This window comes from Nicotiana tabacum, chromosome 4, assembly GCF_000715075.1.
Source record: "Nicotiana tabacum cultivar K326 chromosome 4, ASM71507v2, whole genome shotgun sequence".
NCBI classification, from domain to species: domain Eukaryota; kingdom Viridiplantae; phylum Streptophyta; class Magnoliopsida; order Solanales; family Solanaceae; genus Nicotiana; species Nicotiana tabacum.
The window spans coordinates 147,462,496-147,477,572 of NC_134083.1; the positions used below are offsets into that span (position 1 = coordinate 147,462,496).

The 15,077-nt window shown below is 36.1% G+C and overlaps 1 protein-coding gene across 1 annotated transcript; it reads left to right on the forward strand.

Annotated features, from left to right (window-relative positions):
• The first annotated feature begins 5,440 nt into the window (after nt 1–5,440).
• On the forward strand, nt 5,441–14,102 carry LOC107803210 (uncharacterized). Its single transcript, XM_016626851.2, has 11 exons — nt 5,441–5,994; nt 7,823–7,870; nt 7,953–8,108; nt 8,266–8,312; nt 9,811–9,967; nt 10,053–10,114; nt 10,260–10,449; nt 11,136–11,225; nt 11,765–11,904; nt 11,995–12,121; nt 12,827–14,102. Exons 1-11 carry the CDS (start codon nt 5,521–5,523, stop codon nt 13,835–13,837), a joined length of 2,502 nt encoding a protein of 833 aa, XP_016482337.1. The 5' UTR covers nt 5,441–5,520; the 3' UTR covers nt 13,838–14,102.
• Nucleotides 14,103–15,077: the final 975 nt, after the last annotated feature.

The following is a 15,077-nucleotide window of genomic DNA, read 5'->3' on the forward strand; positions in this document are numbered from 1 at the left end:
GTCTGCGGCATGGTGTCCGATCACTACCCGATCAGCTAGGCCGTCTTATTTGAGACATCAACCTTTTTATATCAATCATCGCATTTCATATTACTTTCACATCTTTTCATTTAATTGGCACTAATGGCCATAATTATAAGATCATTCTTGGCACGTTGGCCATATTCAGTATTTCATGCTCGCCTTATCAATTTCAAATATCATTATCATCATCAACAATAAATACAATTCAAATCAAGGTGTGTAATATACATGTGAGCAATTTAGAGTCTAAGGCACATAGAGATATTTCACAAACTTTGGCATAATAGCCTTCATTTGAACTTGACTTAAAGTCGAAACATTATTAATGCATAATCCATATTTTAACACATCCTCAATTGGTAACATAACATGAATAAAACATTTGGGATGCTTGTTGAATATATATCTTTCAACCCAATCTTACTCGGAATAGCCAGTTTCATAATGAATCACTCGGGACTTACATAATTTACATGAATATCATGGGATTCAATTCTAAGAGAAGAGTTTAGCCAACATACCTCAATTGAGCTTCCTTAAACTCTAAAATGTTCCAAAAATTCTCAGCAACTTCAATCTATTGTAGAAATATAACAAATTGAATCAAAATTAAGAAGATGACCATGGTTCTAGCTCACTTGAGCATTTTATCAATTACTAGGTGTGCATAAGGTTTCAATATCCTTTTTATGAAGGATTCTGTCATCCCACAATCCAATCTTTACCATTTTTAGCTCAACAATCTTCCTACACTCTTTGATAATACATGCATGTAAAATAAACAACTCTCATGCCCAAAAATTATCTTGCTAGTTACCCATTTTCAGAAGATTTCGAAATTAGGGTTTAGGGTGTAGAATCTTACCTCTAGGATGAAGATCTAGTGAGCTTCCCTTCTTAATCTTCCAAAACTTGAGCAAAAATTGAAGAAAAATTATTGAAGAACACCTTCTCACTCTAGGGCACTCTCTCTCACTCTAAAATATCAGATTATGCCTGAAAAATAGCCCAAAGAGTGTATTTAACGAAATAGAGTCGGATTTTAAAAACCCAAAAATGGAGCTCCGGAACAAGGTATGCGATCGCATAACCGATATGCAGACCGCATATCGGTAGTATAATTGGTTACAAAATAGCCAAAAGAACTGACTGTGTATGCGGTCACTATGCGGTCCGCATAACTATTATACGGTCGTATAATGTACCGCATAATAGTTATGCGGTCGCATAATCGACCGCATAGCTGCTTCCAGAATAGCCCTCACCTGCTCACTTCTGCGGCCATTATGCGGCCCGCAGAGTGATTATGCTCTGCGGGCCGCATAATGGACCGCATAAATGCACATTTCCGGCAAAAAATTTTCTTTACTTTCCCGTGCATTGTTCAACCCAAAAAGTTCGAGCCTCCTCAAACACATAAGCCTAGTCCGGCACCATGAAACATTATTTTCTTTGTAAATTTTACCAGGCCTTACACTTAAATACTTCAAAAAATTTCGGGGTGTTACAGATATGCTCCATTATGTAAAGCGAATGTGGTAGCAATATAGAATAAGTCTAAATGAAGACAAGTGGTTAACGAATGATCTTTAGCGTGGCAAAGGCCAAAAATAATAATCGTCGTCATTATGGTAATTATAAAACGAGAGAACAATAATGGTTCTCAAAATATATCCTTCAAAAGATGAAGGCAATGTTTACTATCAAATTGGTATGAAAAATAATAGAGCACGTCACGATTATTATACTCCATTCCTTGAAGATAATATGACTTATGATAAGCAATGCGAATAAAGACCTATTCTTGAAGGTGAATTTGATAATATGTGATAAAAGTAATAAATAAAGACGTGCAATGCATGATTGGGTGAATATCACACAACTCACCTCTAACGGAGGTATGAGTGAAATAAAGAGAATGAATTTTATTATGTGGATGCATGAAAATGACATTGTTCCATACCTATGGTATGTTAGAAAATATTTTGCAAAGCCTTTTAAAAATTATTAAAAGCAAAAGAAAAGCAAGAAAACGGTCATGTCTATAATGATTTTGACCATAATAATAATAATATAATTTTCTTTGTGGAGGAGATATTACCATATGGATGGTCTGAAGAAAGATCTTATAGTATAAAACTTTTTGAGAGCTCCAGAAGAGCAAATCTAGTACTATTTTGGAGGAATGAAATTGATTTTGAATAAATAATTATATTCTAGTAAGTCTCAAAGAAACTTATTGAGTTTTAAAGATATTATCCAAAGTGATTGGCATATTAAGACTATAAACGATGTGAAGATTGAATATCTTCATATTGCTATCGGGTAAATATAAAAAGTTTACCCGACTTTCCTCCTACTTTATCTACACAAGTATAAGCATGATGATAGAATCACATGCCATAGTAAACTAGAGGTTTACTGAAATAAATATCAATTGGCATGACCGGTTTGGCCACCCCGGTTCAAATAAGATGCAGAAATAATTGAGAATTCACATTGGCATATATTGAAGAAATAGAAGATTCTTCAAGAATTCTCTTGTGCTGCTTGTTCTCATGATAAATTGATAATTGTACCAGCAAAGGTTGACACACACACACACACACACACACACACACACACACACACACACACACACACACACACACACACACACACACACACACACACACATATATATATATATATATATATATATATATATATATATATATATATATATATATATATATATATATAATTTACCATTGTATGATTTTAATGGATGCATCTATGGTCACATGTTCATTTACTTGCAATTTGACTTTTGCAAGGTTGCTTGCTCACATATTTGAGCACAGTTCCAAATTATAAAATTATGATAGTTTCAATAATGCTGGTTGGTTTAGCATAAATTGTATGCCTCCAAGTACAACTACATCATTGGTTATGAGAACAAAACTCCCAAAATAAATTTTGTTTTGACATATATTATTTCATATACATCAATACTTATACGCATCTAGCCAATAAGTTATAATAATTTCTCCCTATCACAATTGGTTTAGGGTCAGGAACCAAATAATTTTCATCTAAAAATATGGATGTGCTATATGATTTAATTGTTCCACCACGATGCACAAAGATGGGTCCCCCAAAAAAGTTGGAGATATGTGTTGGTGATCCCAATATTTGGGAAAGAAAATGGGCAGTTGAAAAAGTAATACATGGAATGAATTATTATGAGTACGTCTAGATCCTCGATAAGAAAATGTGAACTTGAGTTCAAGTGATAATTCATTTGCAAAATATTGTCAAACACATTTATTGACCCAAAGCTAAATATCATATTTTAGCTGCTAATGCTCAAAATAAAATAAAATCCATGAAGGACAGAGTCTATGGCACACATAAAACGGAATAGACCAATCAGTTCCAAAGATAAAACTCCTTGAAAAATGAGAGGAGCAAATGATCAAGATGGTCATATAAGGAGGCAAGTGCTCTATAAGAGCACCGACATAACACTTTATAAGAACGCGTGGGAGAGGCTCAGGTACTTGAAAATAATGAGATTTTGATAAGTTATATCTTTATTGAGTGATGATGGAACCGATATAAAATGATCATCGACGATATTGTTGATATAATGCAACACTAAATATTATTAATATTGACGAGGATCTTGAGCTCAAATCTATCATGAAAAGTGGACAGATAAATGATTGGCCAAAATAAAAAATGCGCAATCAAGATTGACTTCACCTGAAATGTGAAGTTGGACGGATAGTTCCAACACTTGAAAGTATAAAGCCAGTGGAGGTACAAATATGTTCTTGTACAAAAAGTGAAATGAAAACATCAAGTCGATAGACTTAAAGACGACTTGTGGCACAAGATTTTTCGCAAACATCCTGGCATTAGTTATATGGAGACATATTCTCCCGTGGTGGATGAAATTATTTTTAAGTTTTAATCTGGGAATACATGAAAAACTTGATATGCATCTAGTGAAAATCCTTGAAGGATTTAAATTATTCTAAAGCAAATAAAGGTTCACAAGAAAAATTGTTAAATAAAAGCTTCAACAATTTTTATATGACATATATGATTTATTTTTGTATCTTAGTGCAATTGGTGCACTTATGCTTCTTGCTAGAATCATGAGTATAATATTATGATAGTAAGTTTTAAATTTACTTCTTTATGCATATACTGAATTACGATTAGTATTATATTGAATAAAGAGATCATTGACAAAGATTTATTTATCCAAACAAATATTGTCAAGGTTGGTTATGCAAATGTAGAACATTACCAAAAATTTATTCTTAAAATAATCTATTTGCATATGAAAGAGATGTATGTTTTTTCTTTGAATAGAAAATTTCAATAATATCAAAGACAATGATGTTTGCATAGCTCAACTGAAAGAAGAATATATCGAAGTAATAAAATAAAGGATATTTCACCAAAGTTCTTTATCAGACACAATCTTCAGCAGAATGTTGAAATAGATTTTCAATAAATTCATTCAAGTAATAATTTGACTGACCTGTTCAGCAAGGCATTGCCAACCTCAACGTTTGAGAAGTTGAAATACAAAATTGAAATGCATCATCTCCGAGAAATAAAGTGATATTTTTATCAGGGAGAGCTAAATATGCGTTGTACTCTTTTTTTTTTTTAGCTAAAGTTTTTCACTGGGTTTTCATGGCAAGGTTTTTAATGAGGCAACAAGCAATGCGTATTACTAGATGTGTGCACTTTTTTCTTCACTAGGATTTTTTTTTACATGGTTTTTTCCTAGTAAAATTTTAAGGAGACACATTATCTTTAGACATCTAAGGGGGGACGTTATGAAATATTATATTATGGTGGATGTCTATAACTCCTAAAGGGGTAATACTAACTACTCTTCTCCATTATCTCAATAACTCCCATTACTCAAATACTTAAATTCTAACTCTCACACCTCCGTAAGCATATACTTGGGAACACTTGAAGAATAAGAAATCTCCCTTTTCCTTTCTACATCTTTTATCTATTTTTATATTGTTACTTTGAGCTATATTTGGTACTCACTCCGGTCCAAAATAAGTAACAATTTTATATTTAGCACACCCATTAAGAAAATATGAACTCCTAGAGAAAAAGATATATTTACTAAATTAACCTTAATTAATTGTTACCTTGACACATTTAATATATAAATAAGGACAAATTTTTAAAAAAATAATATTAATTATTTCTTAATTATATAAATGGACACTTATTTTGGTCATAGAAAAGAGTAACAAGCTTCAAAAAATTGGCCATCATTGCACCTGCAACTGACATGGACCTCTTTTCCCAAATTGAACTTTAGGTTTTGTCACGTGAGCAGCACGTGGGAGAAAGGTATACAAAAAGAAAATACTATAAATTCCCAGCGCCAAAACCCTAGCAACTCTCAAAACCCCGAATCCCACATACAGAGAACAGAGAAACAGAGAGCAGATTTCCTGTCTTCAAATGGGAAAAGTGAAAGGAAAGCATCGTTTGGACAAGTACTACCACTTAGCCAGAGATCACGGTTACCGTTCAAGAGCAGCATGGAAATTAGTCCAACTCGATTCCAAATTTTCCTTTCTCCGTTCATCTTCCGCAGTGCTCGATCTTTGTGCAGCGCCAGGTGGTTGGATGCAAGTCGCTTTAAAGCATGTTCCCGTTGGAAGTCTTGTTCTTGGCGTTGATTTAGTCCCAATTAAACCACTTCGTGGTGGTATATGTATTCAAGAGGATATTACGACCCCTAAGTGTCGTGCGACTATTAAAAGAATAATGGCTGAAAATGGACGTAGAGCTTTTGATTTGGTACTTCATGATGGGTCTCCTAATGTCGGTGGTGCTTGGGCTAAAGAAGCTACTAGTCAGAATTCTTTGGTTATTGATTCTGTTAAGCTTGCTACTGAATTGTTGGCTCCTAAAGGCACTTTTATTACTAAGGTATGAATCTTTTTGCTTGTTATGTATCCAAATGCTGGCTTGATGATGTTATTATGTATATTTTGCTTCATCTATGTTAAAAACTGCCCTAACGCTGGTGAGGAATAGCCTAATGGAACGGACCCTTTGGCTCCGACTATGAGCTTGGGGATTTTGCATATGTGAAAAAAGCCCGAATCTTTGTTGATGAGTTTATGAATATCTGTTGTTGTTGTTGGTATGTAAATGGTTACTGGTCTTTTTCCCCTTGTTATTTGTGTCGATATTACTCTTTTAGAGCAATACTAGAAAGCTCTTTTATTACTAAAGTTCTCCCCCAAAAAATTGAATCTTTTTGCTTGTTATGTAAATGATGTTATTATGAATATTGATGAAGAATAGCCTAATGGAACGGACCACTTATCTCCAACTATGAGCTTGGGATTTTACCATATGGGATAAAAGCCCGAATCTTTGCTGATGAGTTTTTTAATTAGTTTATGAATATCTGTTGTTTTTATGAAAACTTGTTACTGGTCTTTTTCCATTGTTATTTGTGTCTATATAACTCTTTTGGAGTAATACTAGAAAGCTCTAATAGTATATGACTTGTCATTTTTGAGATAGGATAATCCTTGATCTGTACTGTTGGAATTTTAACTATCTTTAGCCCAGCCAATTTGGCTGGCACAAGTAGCAAAAACTTGGAAATTCATTTTGTCAATGTTGGTAATTAATCTTTGATTTTCTCTCATATGGCAAACCCTGCCTGGCGCTTTTGCTTTTACTGCCTTGGTAAATCCCTAAACTCATGGTTGGAGCGGAGGGTCCTCTAGATCACGCTTTCCTGCCCTTGTAAAGAGTACTGCAAATTATATGTCTTGCAAGTAAATAATCTTTCCTTAGTTTTATGTTACCATTCTTAACTAGAAAAGAAATTATTTCCTTACTTTTGATATGCCCCCCCCCCCCCCTCTACATAATAAAAATAAGTGGAATGCATTTGTGTCAGCGCTTGTGCATTCCGAGGTATTTTTGAGCATCATCTCCTGTAGAAATGATGATCTTTCTAGGACTGTTCAAATTCCAATTTAATGCTCATGTCGCCTCTTTTATCCAAGAAACTTGGCAGATTTTGGTTTTATGCCCCAGGTAGCCATTCTGTAGATTCCCTCAGGTCTAATCGAGCTAGAGATATGCTCTATCATAAAATCAAGGAAGAATTCCGTTATGGTTAGTGAGGGTTGTGGAGCCCCCAATCTTCCTAAATTTTGTTGATCAATGTCATATGTTCTTTCAGTGACCTTTTTCTTGATGTGTAATTTCTTCATTGTTTTTGTCAATGAACATTCTTTGATTGGTCGAGTGCAGCTCTGATGGCCAACAATGTATTTGGCTGTATTCTGCGGGTTCTCTTACTTTTACTTTCTTCCATTGTTGATTACGTCTTGTGCCAGAGTTCTCTGCATCTTAGGTTAACACTACTCTTGGTATGTGCTTGTGGCTTTTATTTTCTCCTTGAGGATATTTAAGTGCATTTCCGTTCTCCAGAATGAATATCGGATCATTGGCATTTTTAGGTTCATCCTTTTCTGTTCATGTGCATGTGTTCTTTTTTCCCCATTTCCTTGGTGGGAAGCGATGATCATGTAATATTTGGTATTTGCGAATCTCGAGCATGCACTTGTGATTTTATTCATCATTCTATCGATTCTGATGCAAGTAGAAAGTGACATGCCAGCATGTGCTGCCACCCAATTTGAATATTGAGATCTTGTGATGAAACTGCTTCTTTTCATGCTCATACAAGCGGAGTTGTCAAGTAGACTGATAAGATCTCCTCTTTTAGATTTTCAGATCTCAAGATTATAACGCAGTTCTTTACTGTCTAAGACAGGTAATTTTCCACTTCTATACCCAGTTTCTTTTTCAAGTAGACAAAGATCAAATGATCCATCACTTTTGAATTTTATCGACAGCTTTTTGAGAAGGTTGAGGTGGACAAACCTCTGGCAAGTCGTTCAGCATCTGCAGAAATTTATATTATAGGTTTAAAATATAAAGCTCCTGCAAAGATTGATCCACGACTTCTTGATGTAAAGCACCTCTTTCAAGGAGGTCAAGAACCGCCCAAGGTACAGGAAAAGCTTTTGATTATGGTCCTCTGTCATGCTCTCTTCCCCCTTCGTCCCCTTTTTCTCTCATTTGCATGCTAGGTGCACACACTCTCCTTTCCCATTTCATATAGACGCTCCTATAATCCAATTGATCTTCTTGTGTGTGCCTGATCAGGTGATTGACGTACTCAGGGGGACGAAGCAGAAGAGACATCGTGATGGGTATATCCTATTTTGCAGTGTATTTATGCATTTGAATTGTTGTGTCTAGTCCATGAGAAAGAACAGGACATTCCATTGACTATAATCAAACTACAAAACTTGGTATTTGTGCATAGGTTTTTGGGACACTGAACTTTGTAAAATGAACCAATCTGCTTTAAATATTTCCAGAATCTGGCCTTCTAGAAATGATGAAGTGAAACGGATGACCTGTTCGTCTTTTTTGATAAACAAACAATTCACTAGATGATCAGATGTAATATCCTAGGAGAATGCTTGACCTGCTTCTTGTACAAGCTTGTATTATGAGAAGAAGCTGAAACCGGGTTCGTTTCCAGCAACAAGTGTGCATTGATCACAGCTTTATGTGTCAAATTGTGATAATAGGTGCCACTCATTTGAACAGATGCAGTGACGTGTATATTTATATACGCATATAAGTTAGAAACAGATTCTGAAAAATAAGTTGCTTTTTCCTTTTTCTTTTCGGTTTCCTCACATGGGTATTTGAATTCTTTTGAGATTTTTGTGGAGCAAGTTTTAGCAAAGTGAAAAGCAAACATCTGACAATAGGCCGTGATTCCAGGCAGGAGTTAGAGAGAGAGAGAGAGAGAGAGAGAGAGAGAGAGAGAGAGAGAGGCTTTGGCTTTTGCCATTGAAGGATTTTTGGTTCTGGGAGTCTGAGGCATCTCAGTAGTGCTGCTGCCTTTGGATTCCCCAAAACCTTCAATTTATGAACAGACTGCTTCTTCATTCTTCCTAATGCTTGACCTACTTCCTTAATCTGTCTCCCAGGACAGTGGATTATGACTGATTCTATGTTTCTCGATGTGATGCTGAAGATTTCACTTCCTGCCTCTTTCTTTGCATGTAGTAAGGGGGTCGTTTGGTATGATGGATAAGCGAACATAATCCTGAGATAAAAATTAGGTATCGCCTTATCCCTTGTTTGGTTACTAATCCTGGGATAAGTTATCCCAGGATAAAAAAATAGTACCGGGATAACTTATACATGCCAAGGGGCGTAATAGTAAACCCAGGATAAAGCAGTAAAATTGACAATCCCCAGGATTAATACAACATACCAAACGGTCAATAAGAAATAATACTAGGATAACTAATCTCAGTATAACTAATCCCAGCATAACTTGTCTTCAAATTCATAGGTTGCTTGGTTTGCTCCACTAAAAGTTTCCACCCTCAACTTCTACTAATATGTTTGGAACCTATAATTGTTGGGGCACATGTGAAACTGTCTGGGACTTATCTTTTTATTATGCACTTTATTAATAGATGGTGTCGTTCCAATGCTTCTCACTTTGAAATTTGAATTTCTAATGATTGATGTTATCTTTGATTCAGTTTACTGGGTTTGTCATTCTTAGAGCTAAATCTGTGCGGTGAAGATTTGATATAATTGATTTCTTCATTCTATTTTCAGACGTTTGAGTTTAGCCTAATACCTCTATATGACTTGTGTATAAAATGAACCTTGCAGGTATGAAGATGGAGCCACAATTTTAAGGAAGGTTTGCTCAGTTGCAGATTTTGTTTGGTCTGATAACCCTGTTCATATCCTTGGTTCATTTACTTCAATGAGCTTTGATGATCCTGCTTGTTTGCCCATTAGAGATCATGCTCTTACAACAGAGGAGGTATATTTCATGTGACCTATTGTAGCCTGTTGCTAGATGGCATAGTTGCTTGCTATCATCAGCCTTACCCTTATGTTTGTGCCAGGTTAAAGCTCTATGTGATGATTTGTGTCTTCTTGCAAAGCAAGACTTCAAGCATCTCTTAAAGTATGAAACAGAAACCTTCTGAGAACCTATTTGTTTACAGATGCTCAAAGTTCTTGAGTAAATTTAATTACATTATCCTTTGTTCTTATTCTTGTGCCTTATACTTTTCTTATAATCTATTGAATCCAAATCTTGCTTTGCTAAGGTGGCGTATGCAGATAAGAAAAGCTTTATCTCCTGAAAAAATTAAGACCCCAACAGCTGTTGTTGAAAGTGAGAACAAAGAAGATGAAGATGAAGATGAACGAGTTCTTAATGAAATAGAGGAGAGAACCAATATCGTGGAGAGAAGGCAGAAAAAAGAGAAGAAACTTCAAGCAAAAAGACGGGCCAAGGTTTATGCATATGCTCCACCAAGTCTCTTTCAATTTCTATTTTGGTTTGCCGTTGTTTACACAAATTTAAGAATGTTTGCCATAAGACAGCATGTGGGAGTGATTATTCTGTTGAGCTTTGAAGAATTAATAGAGCGAACAAGTGACCCGAATTGTGACATTCCGTGCTTTTCCCTTATGAAAGCAAGTGGCTTCCATGCCTTTCCTTTGTTTGAAAAAGCTTATGGTGGCTCCTCCATCTTCTGAATGCACACTTAAGCTGATTCTCATCAGGGTATTTTAGCTATTAGTCGAACTAGAGCCAGGGAAAAGTTGCAGTTCAGAGCAGGTTTAATACTTATTTGATTGCCTGTCTATCAATTACTAGAATTTACACCTAGGCACTCTGGAAAGAGAGATCTTGGTACCAATTATTATTTGGTTGAAAGTCTTGATAATTACTAGGCGTTTCTTGTACTTTTTTTGATAACCGAGAAATCTCCGAGACTAGCGGTGTACGGTTTGAAACTCGAACCCATGACATCCGCCTAATCCATACATTGCTTGTTGTGCTCTTATCACTAGACCAAAGCCCTGGGACAGTTTCTTGAATTGATATGTACCCTCTACCAGCTTCTGTTTCTTATCTAAGTCACTTGGGAGCTATTTTGCTGATATTTATTTTCCTTTAATTCTTCTGATGGCAGGAGAAAGCACGCAAGGCACTTGGGATTCAAGTAGATGCAACAGAGGATGGTTATGGTGATCAGGATTTGTTTTCTCTATCTTCCATCAAGGTATGTTCACACTTCAGTTTCCTTGTTCTGTCGTTTGTACTAGTGTACTGGATGCAGCCTTTACAGAGAAAATGGTTTTCCTGGAAGTTGATCCGGTTGAAGGCGGGTTTTCTTTTTTGGGTGCATCAAGTGGGATGCTATTTGAAAGCAGATAATTTGAGGAGGAGATATATAAAAGACATGAGGATGTAGACCACATTTATGGAGTTGTGGACATTAATATATTTTTTTGCTTAATGTTCAGTGGGTTCTTCCTAAAACACTGATAGAAATGATGAAAAGTTGATAGACACAGTTTGGAGGCTATGCAAAAGTGGTCAAGGATGGCTCCATTTTTGTGTTTTTGGTTGAAATGGAGATGAAATAGATGAAATTTTGAAGGGATTGAGTGCTCAGTGATGCGAGTTGAGAGTTAATTTTGTTTCGGCATGTACTTATGGTGTAATCGCCACCAATTTAAATCATTTTTACTGCTATTTTGGAGTCTGCTACAAATTTGTTAATAATATGATTCATGTATATTTGAAAAAACATTTCAGGGAAAGAAAGATCTCGTAGCTGTTGATAACAGTGAAAATGACAAAGGAACTACTGAGGTAAGCGACGGAAATGATGGAAGTGATGAGGAAGCCGAGGAGCATTCCTCCAGTGATCTGGACTCTGAAGATGAACGCAGAAGGTATTATGGCCAGTTTTGTGGACATCTGCTTCTAAAATTGATTGTTGCTTGTACACTTCTGAAGCTGCATGTTATTTTCTTCATTTTCAGACATGATGAAAATATAGAGGCATTGTTTGATGAGGCTTACGAACGGTATTTGGGTAGAGTGGAAGGAAAATCAAAGCAGAGAAAGCGAACCAAACAAGCGTACTTGAAGGATGGTCCACTCCTGCAGGTTGTACTTAGGTTTAAGTTGCACTATAAAATTCTTATCTGCATATCCGCCTTTGTTCTTTTCCTCTTTCTTTTTGTTATGGGGGTGAGTTTCTCTTTTTCCTTCAATAAGTACCTGCTTAGAAATTCGATTGATGTCATTCTTTTAGTACTTGTATGATGAAGCTCTGGATCTCGGATTTAGTGGGAGCTAACTTGTACATGCTTTCCCGAGTTTGGTGTAGACCTGTTTTTCTGGATCAACCTTTATTTGTAAAAGACGCCAAATCTGGATTGTGTGTGTCCCAGGGAATACTAAACACAAGCTTAATTTCCTTCCTATATACTTGATAAATCATTAATTTTTACGATTCACATATATTTTTTATATATTACAACAATTTATTAGTGGCACGCCAATTTCAAATATAAATCAACTGAGATTTGTAAATTTGCTAAATTAGAATTTACGAAATCTTAGTTAAGATCCAGTTTTTACCAATCATTTCCGCATTGATTAAACTAAATCTAGATTGACCTAAAACTAGATTACAAAGCAGGACTGAATCAATTTGGCCCTTATCCTAAACTTTCCAAATAGAGCCTTACTAAGTCATCTAAAAAAAATGTTTGGCTTCTTCACATGCCTTCTACTAGATTCTCCAAAGTTTTTTCTTCTTTTATTTCTTTCTTTGCATTAATGGTAGTGCTGCTCTTTCTTTTCCAGGACGGCAATGATGATAGCGTGACTCATTCTGCTCCAGACTCTGACAGTGACAAGGAAGATAATGAAGTCAACCCTCTTGTCGTACCCCTCGAGGATGCACCACCTCCTCAGGAGGAGATTGTGAAAAAGTGGTTTACGCAAGATGTTTTTGATGAAGCGGAAGAGCAAGATATCCTGGACAAGTATGATAGTGAAGATGAGATGCAAATAGATGGAGGGGCGAAGAAAGCCCCAAAATCTAAAGAGCTGACAAATGATAAACAGCAGGGAGAAACTAAGGATCTCACAAGGAAAACAAATGGCAGTTTACAAGTCTCAGCATCCAAGACAGAAGAGGATTTTGAGATTGTTCCTGCTCCTGCTACTGATTCAAGTGACTCGTCATCCGATGAATCAGATGACGATATTGACAAAAAAGCTGAAATATTAGCTACAGCGAAGAGGATGCTGAGGAAAAGGCCTAGGGAAGATATGATTGATGATGGTTACAACAGATATATGTTTCATGATGAGGGGTTGCCGAAGTGGTTCCTTGATGAGGAAATGAGACATCGCCAGCCAGAGAAACCCGTGACAAAAGAGGAGATTGCTGCAATGAAAGCTCAATTCAAAGCAATTGATGCTCGGCCTGCAAAGAAGGTAGCAGAAGCCAAAGCTCGTAAGAAACGGGCAGCGCATAGAAAGCTAGAGAAGGTTCGGAAGAAAGCTAACTCAATATCAGACCAAGCTGATATTAATGATCGTTCAAAGAGAAAAATGATTGAACAGCTATACAAAAAGGCGGTAACACCAAAAAAACCAGAAAGGGAATATGTGGTGGCAAAGAAGGGTGTTCAGGTTAAGGTTGGCAAGGGGAAAGTCCTTGTTGATCCACGAATGAAAAAAGATGCTAGAAAGCATGGAATGAACAGGAAGAAGCAGCAGGGCAAAGGGAAAAAGGGTAAACAAACAGGAAAGGGCTCAGGGAAGGCTTCGGCGGCAGCCGGCAAGAAGGGAAACTGGGGAAAATGAAATGAAGTAGGATTTTGATGGAGGAGCTTTGCCAAAGATAAGTTAAGCTCATGAATTTTGTTTACATTCTCTTGTGCATCTGGTTGCAATAAGAGCCTACCCATGTTAAAGCTTAAGATTTTCTGGTTTCTTGTTGCTTTCTTTATTAGATCGTTTTTTATTTATGCACTTTTGAAGATACTCTATTGATTTCTTTGTTCTATCAACATAAGGGATTTACTTGTCTTGATGATTAATGTGAATGGTTAATACTCAAGTTAAATAATATTGATATACTGAAAAATCAAAAAGGGTGCATGTAATAGTTGGGAGAAAGAATATTAGTAATCCACATAATGTTTTAATGGTTTCGATTGTTTGGTTATTAGTAGGGAACATATCAATTTTCAAGAGGTGGCGTTTGCAGTGTGCTTGGCGTGACACGAAAAAGTATTCTTGATAAGGTTATTATACAAAGCTGTGTTATTCAGAATTATTGCTATTTAAGGGTGTGTTTGGTACGAAGATTGACTTAAATGTTTTGAAAAATATTTTAATAATGAACTCATTTTTCTCTAACTTCCTACTAAAAGGAGAATATTTTCTAAAATTATTTTTTGACCTTCCCTGTCCTATTCTCCACCCCTACCTCCCTCGCTATCCTACGCCACCCCTCTGCCACCCTCACTCCTGCCCCTCAACCAACTTCTACCCTTGCCAGACGCACCCCTACCCTTGCCACTCGCACCTTTACCCTCGCCATCCTGTCTGCCACTTTTCCTACCCTAACACATTTTTCATAGTGTGTATCTAAATTATATATTTTTTAGAAAAATATTCTCTGCTACCTAACCAAACACACCAAAAAAAATAAATAAGAAAATCACTTATTTTTCGTCAGTACCAAAAATACCATAAGAAAACAATGTAGCTGGATGGATAAATGTGACATGGGAGTTCAAGTGACGACAACAATTTTTGCTCTTCTTTTGCTCATGAAATTGGTTAACACCACTTTCCACCCCCTGCCACCCCCACTCCTGCCCCTCAACCAACTTCTATCCTTGCCAGACGCACTCCTACCCTCGCCATCCTGACTGCCACTTTCCCTACCCTAACACATTTTGTCTTCGTAGTATTTACCTAAATTATATATTTTTTAGAAAAATATTTTTTGCTATCTAACCAAACACACCAAAAAAAATAAGTAAGAAAATCACTTATTTTCTTTTGTACCAAAAACACCATAAGAAAACAATGT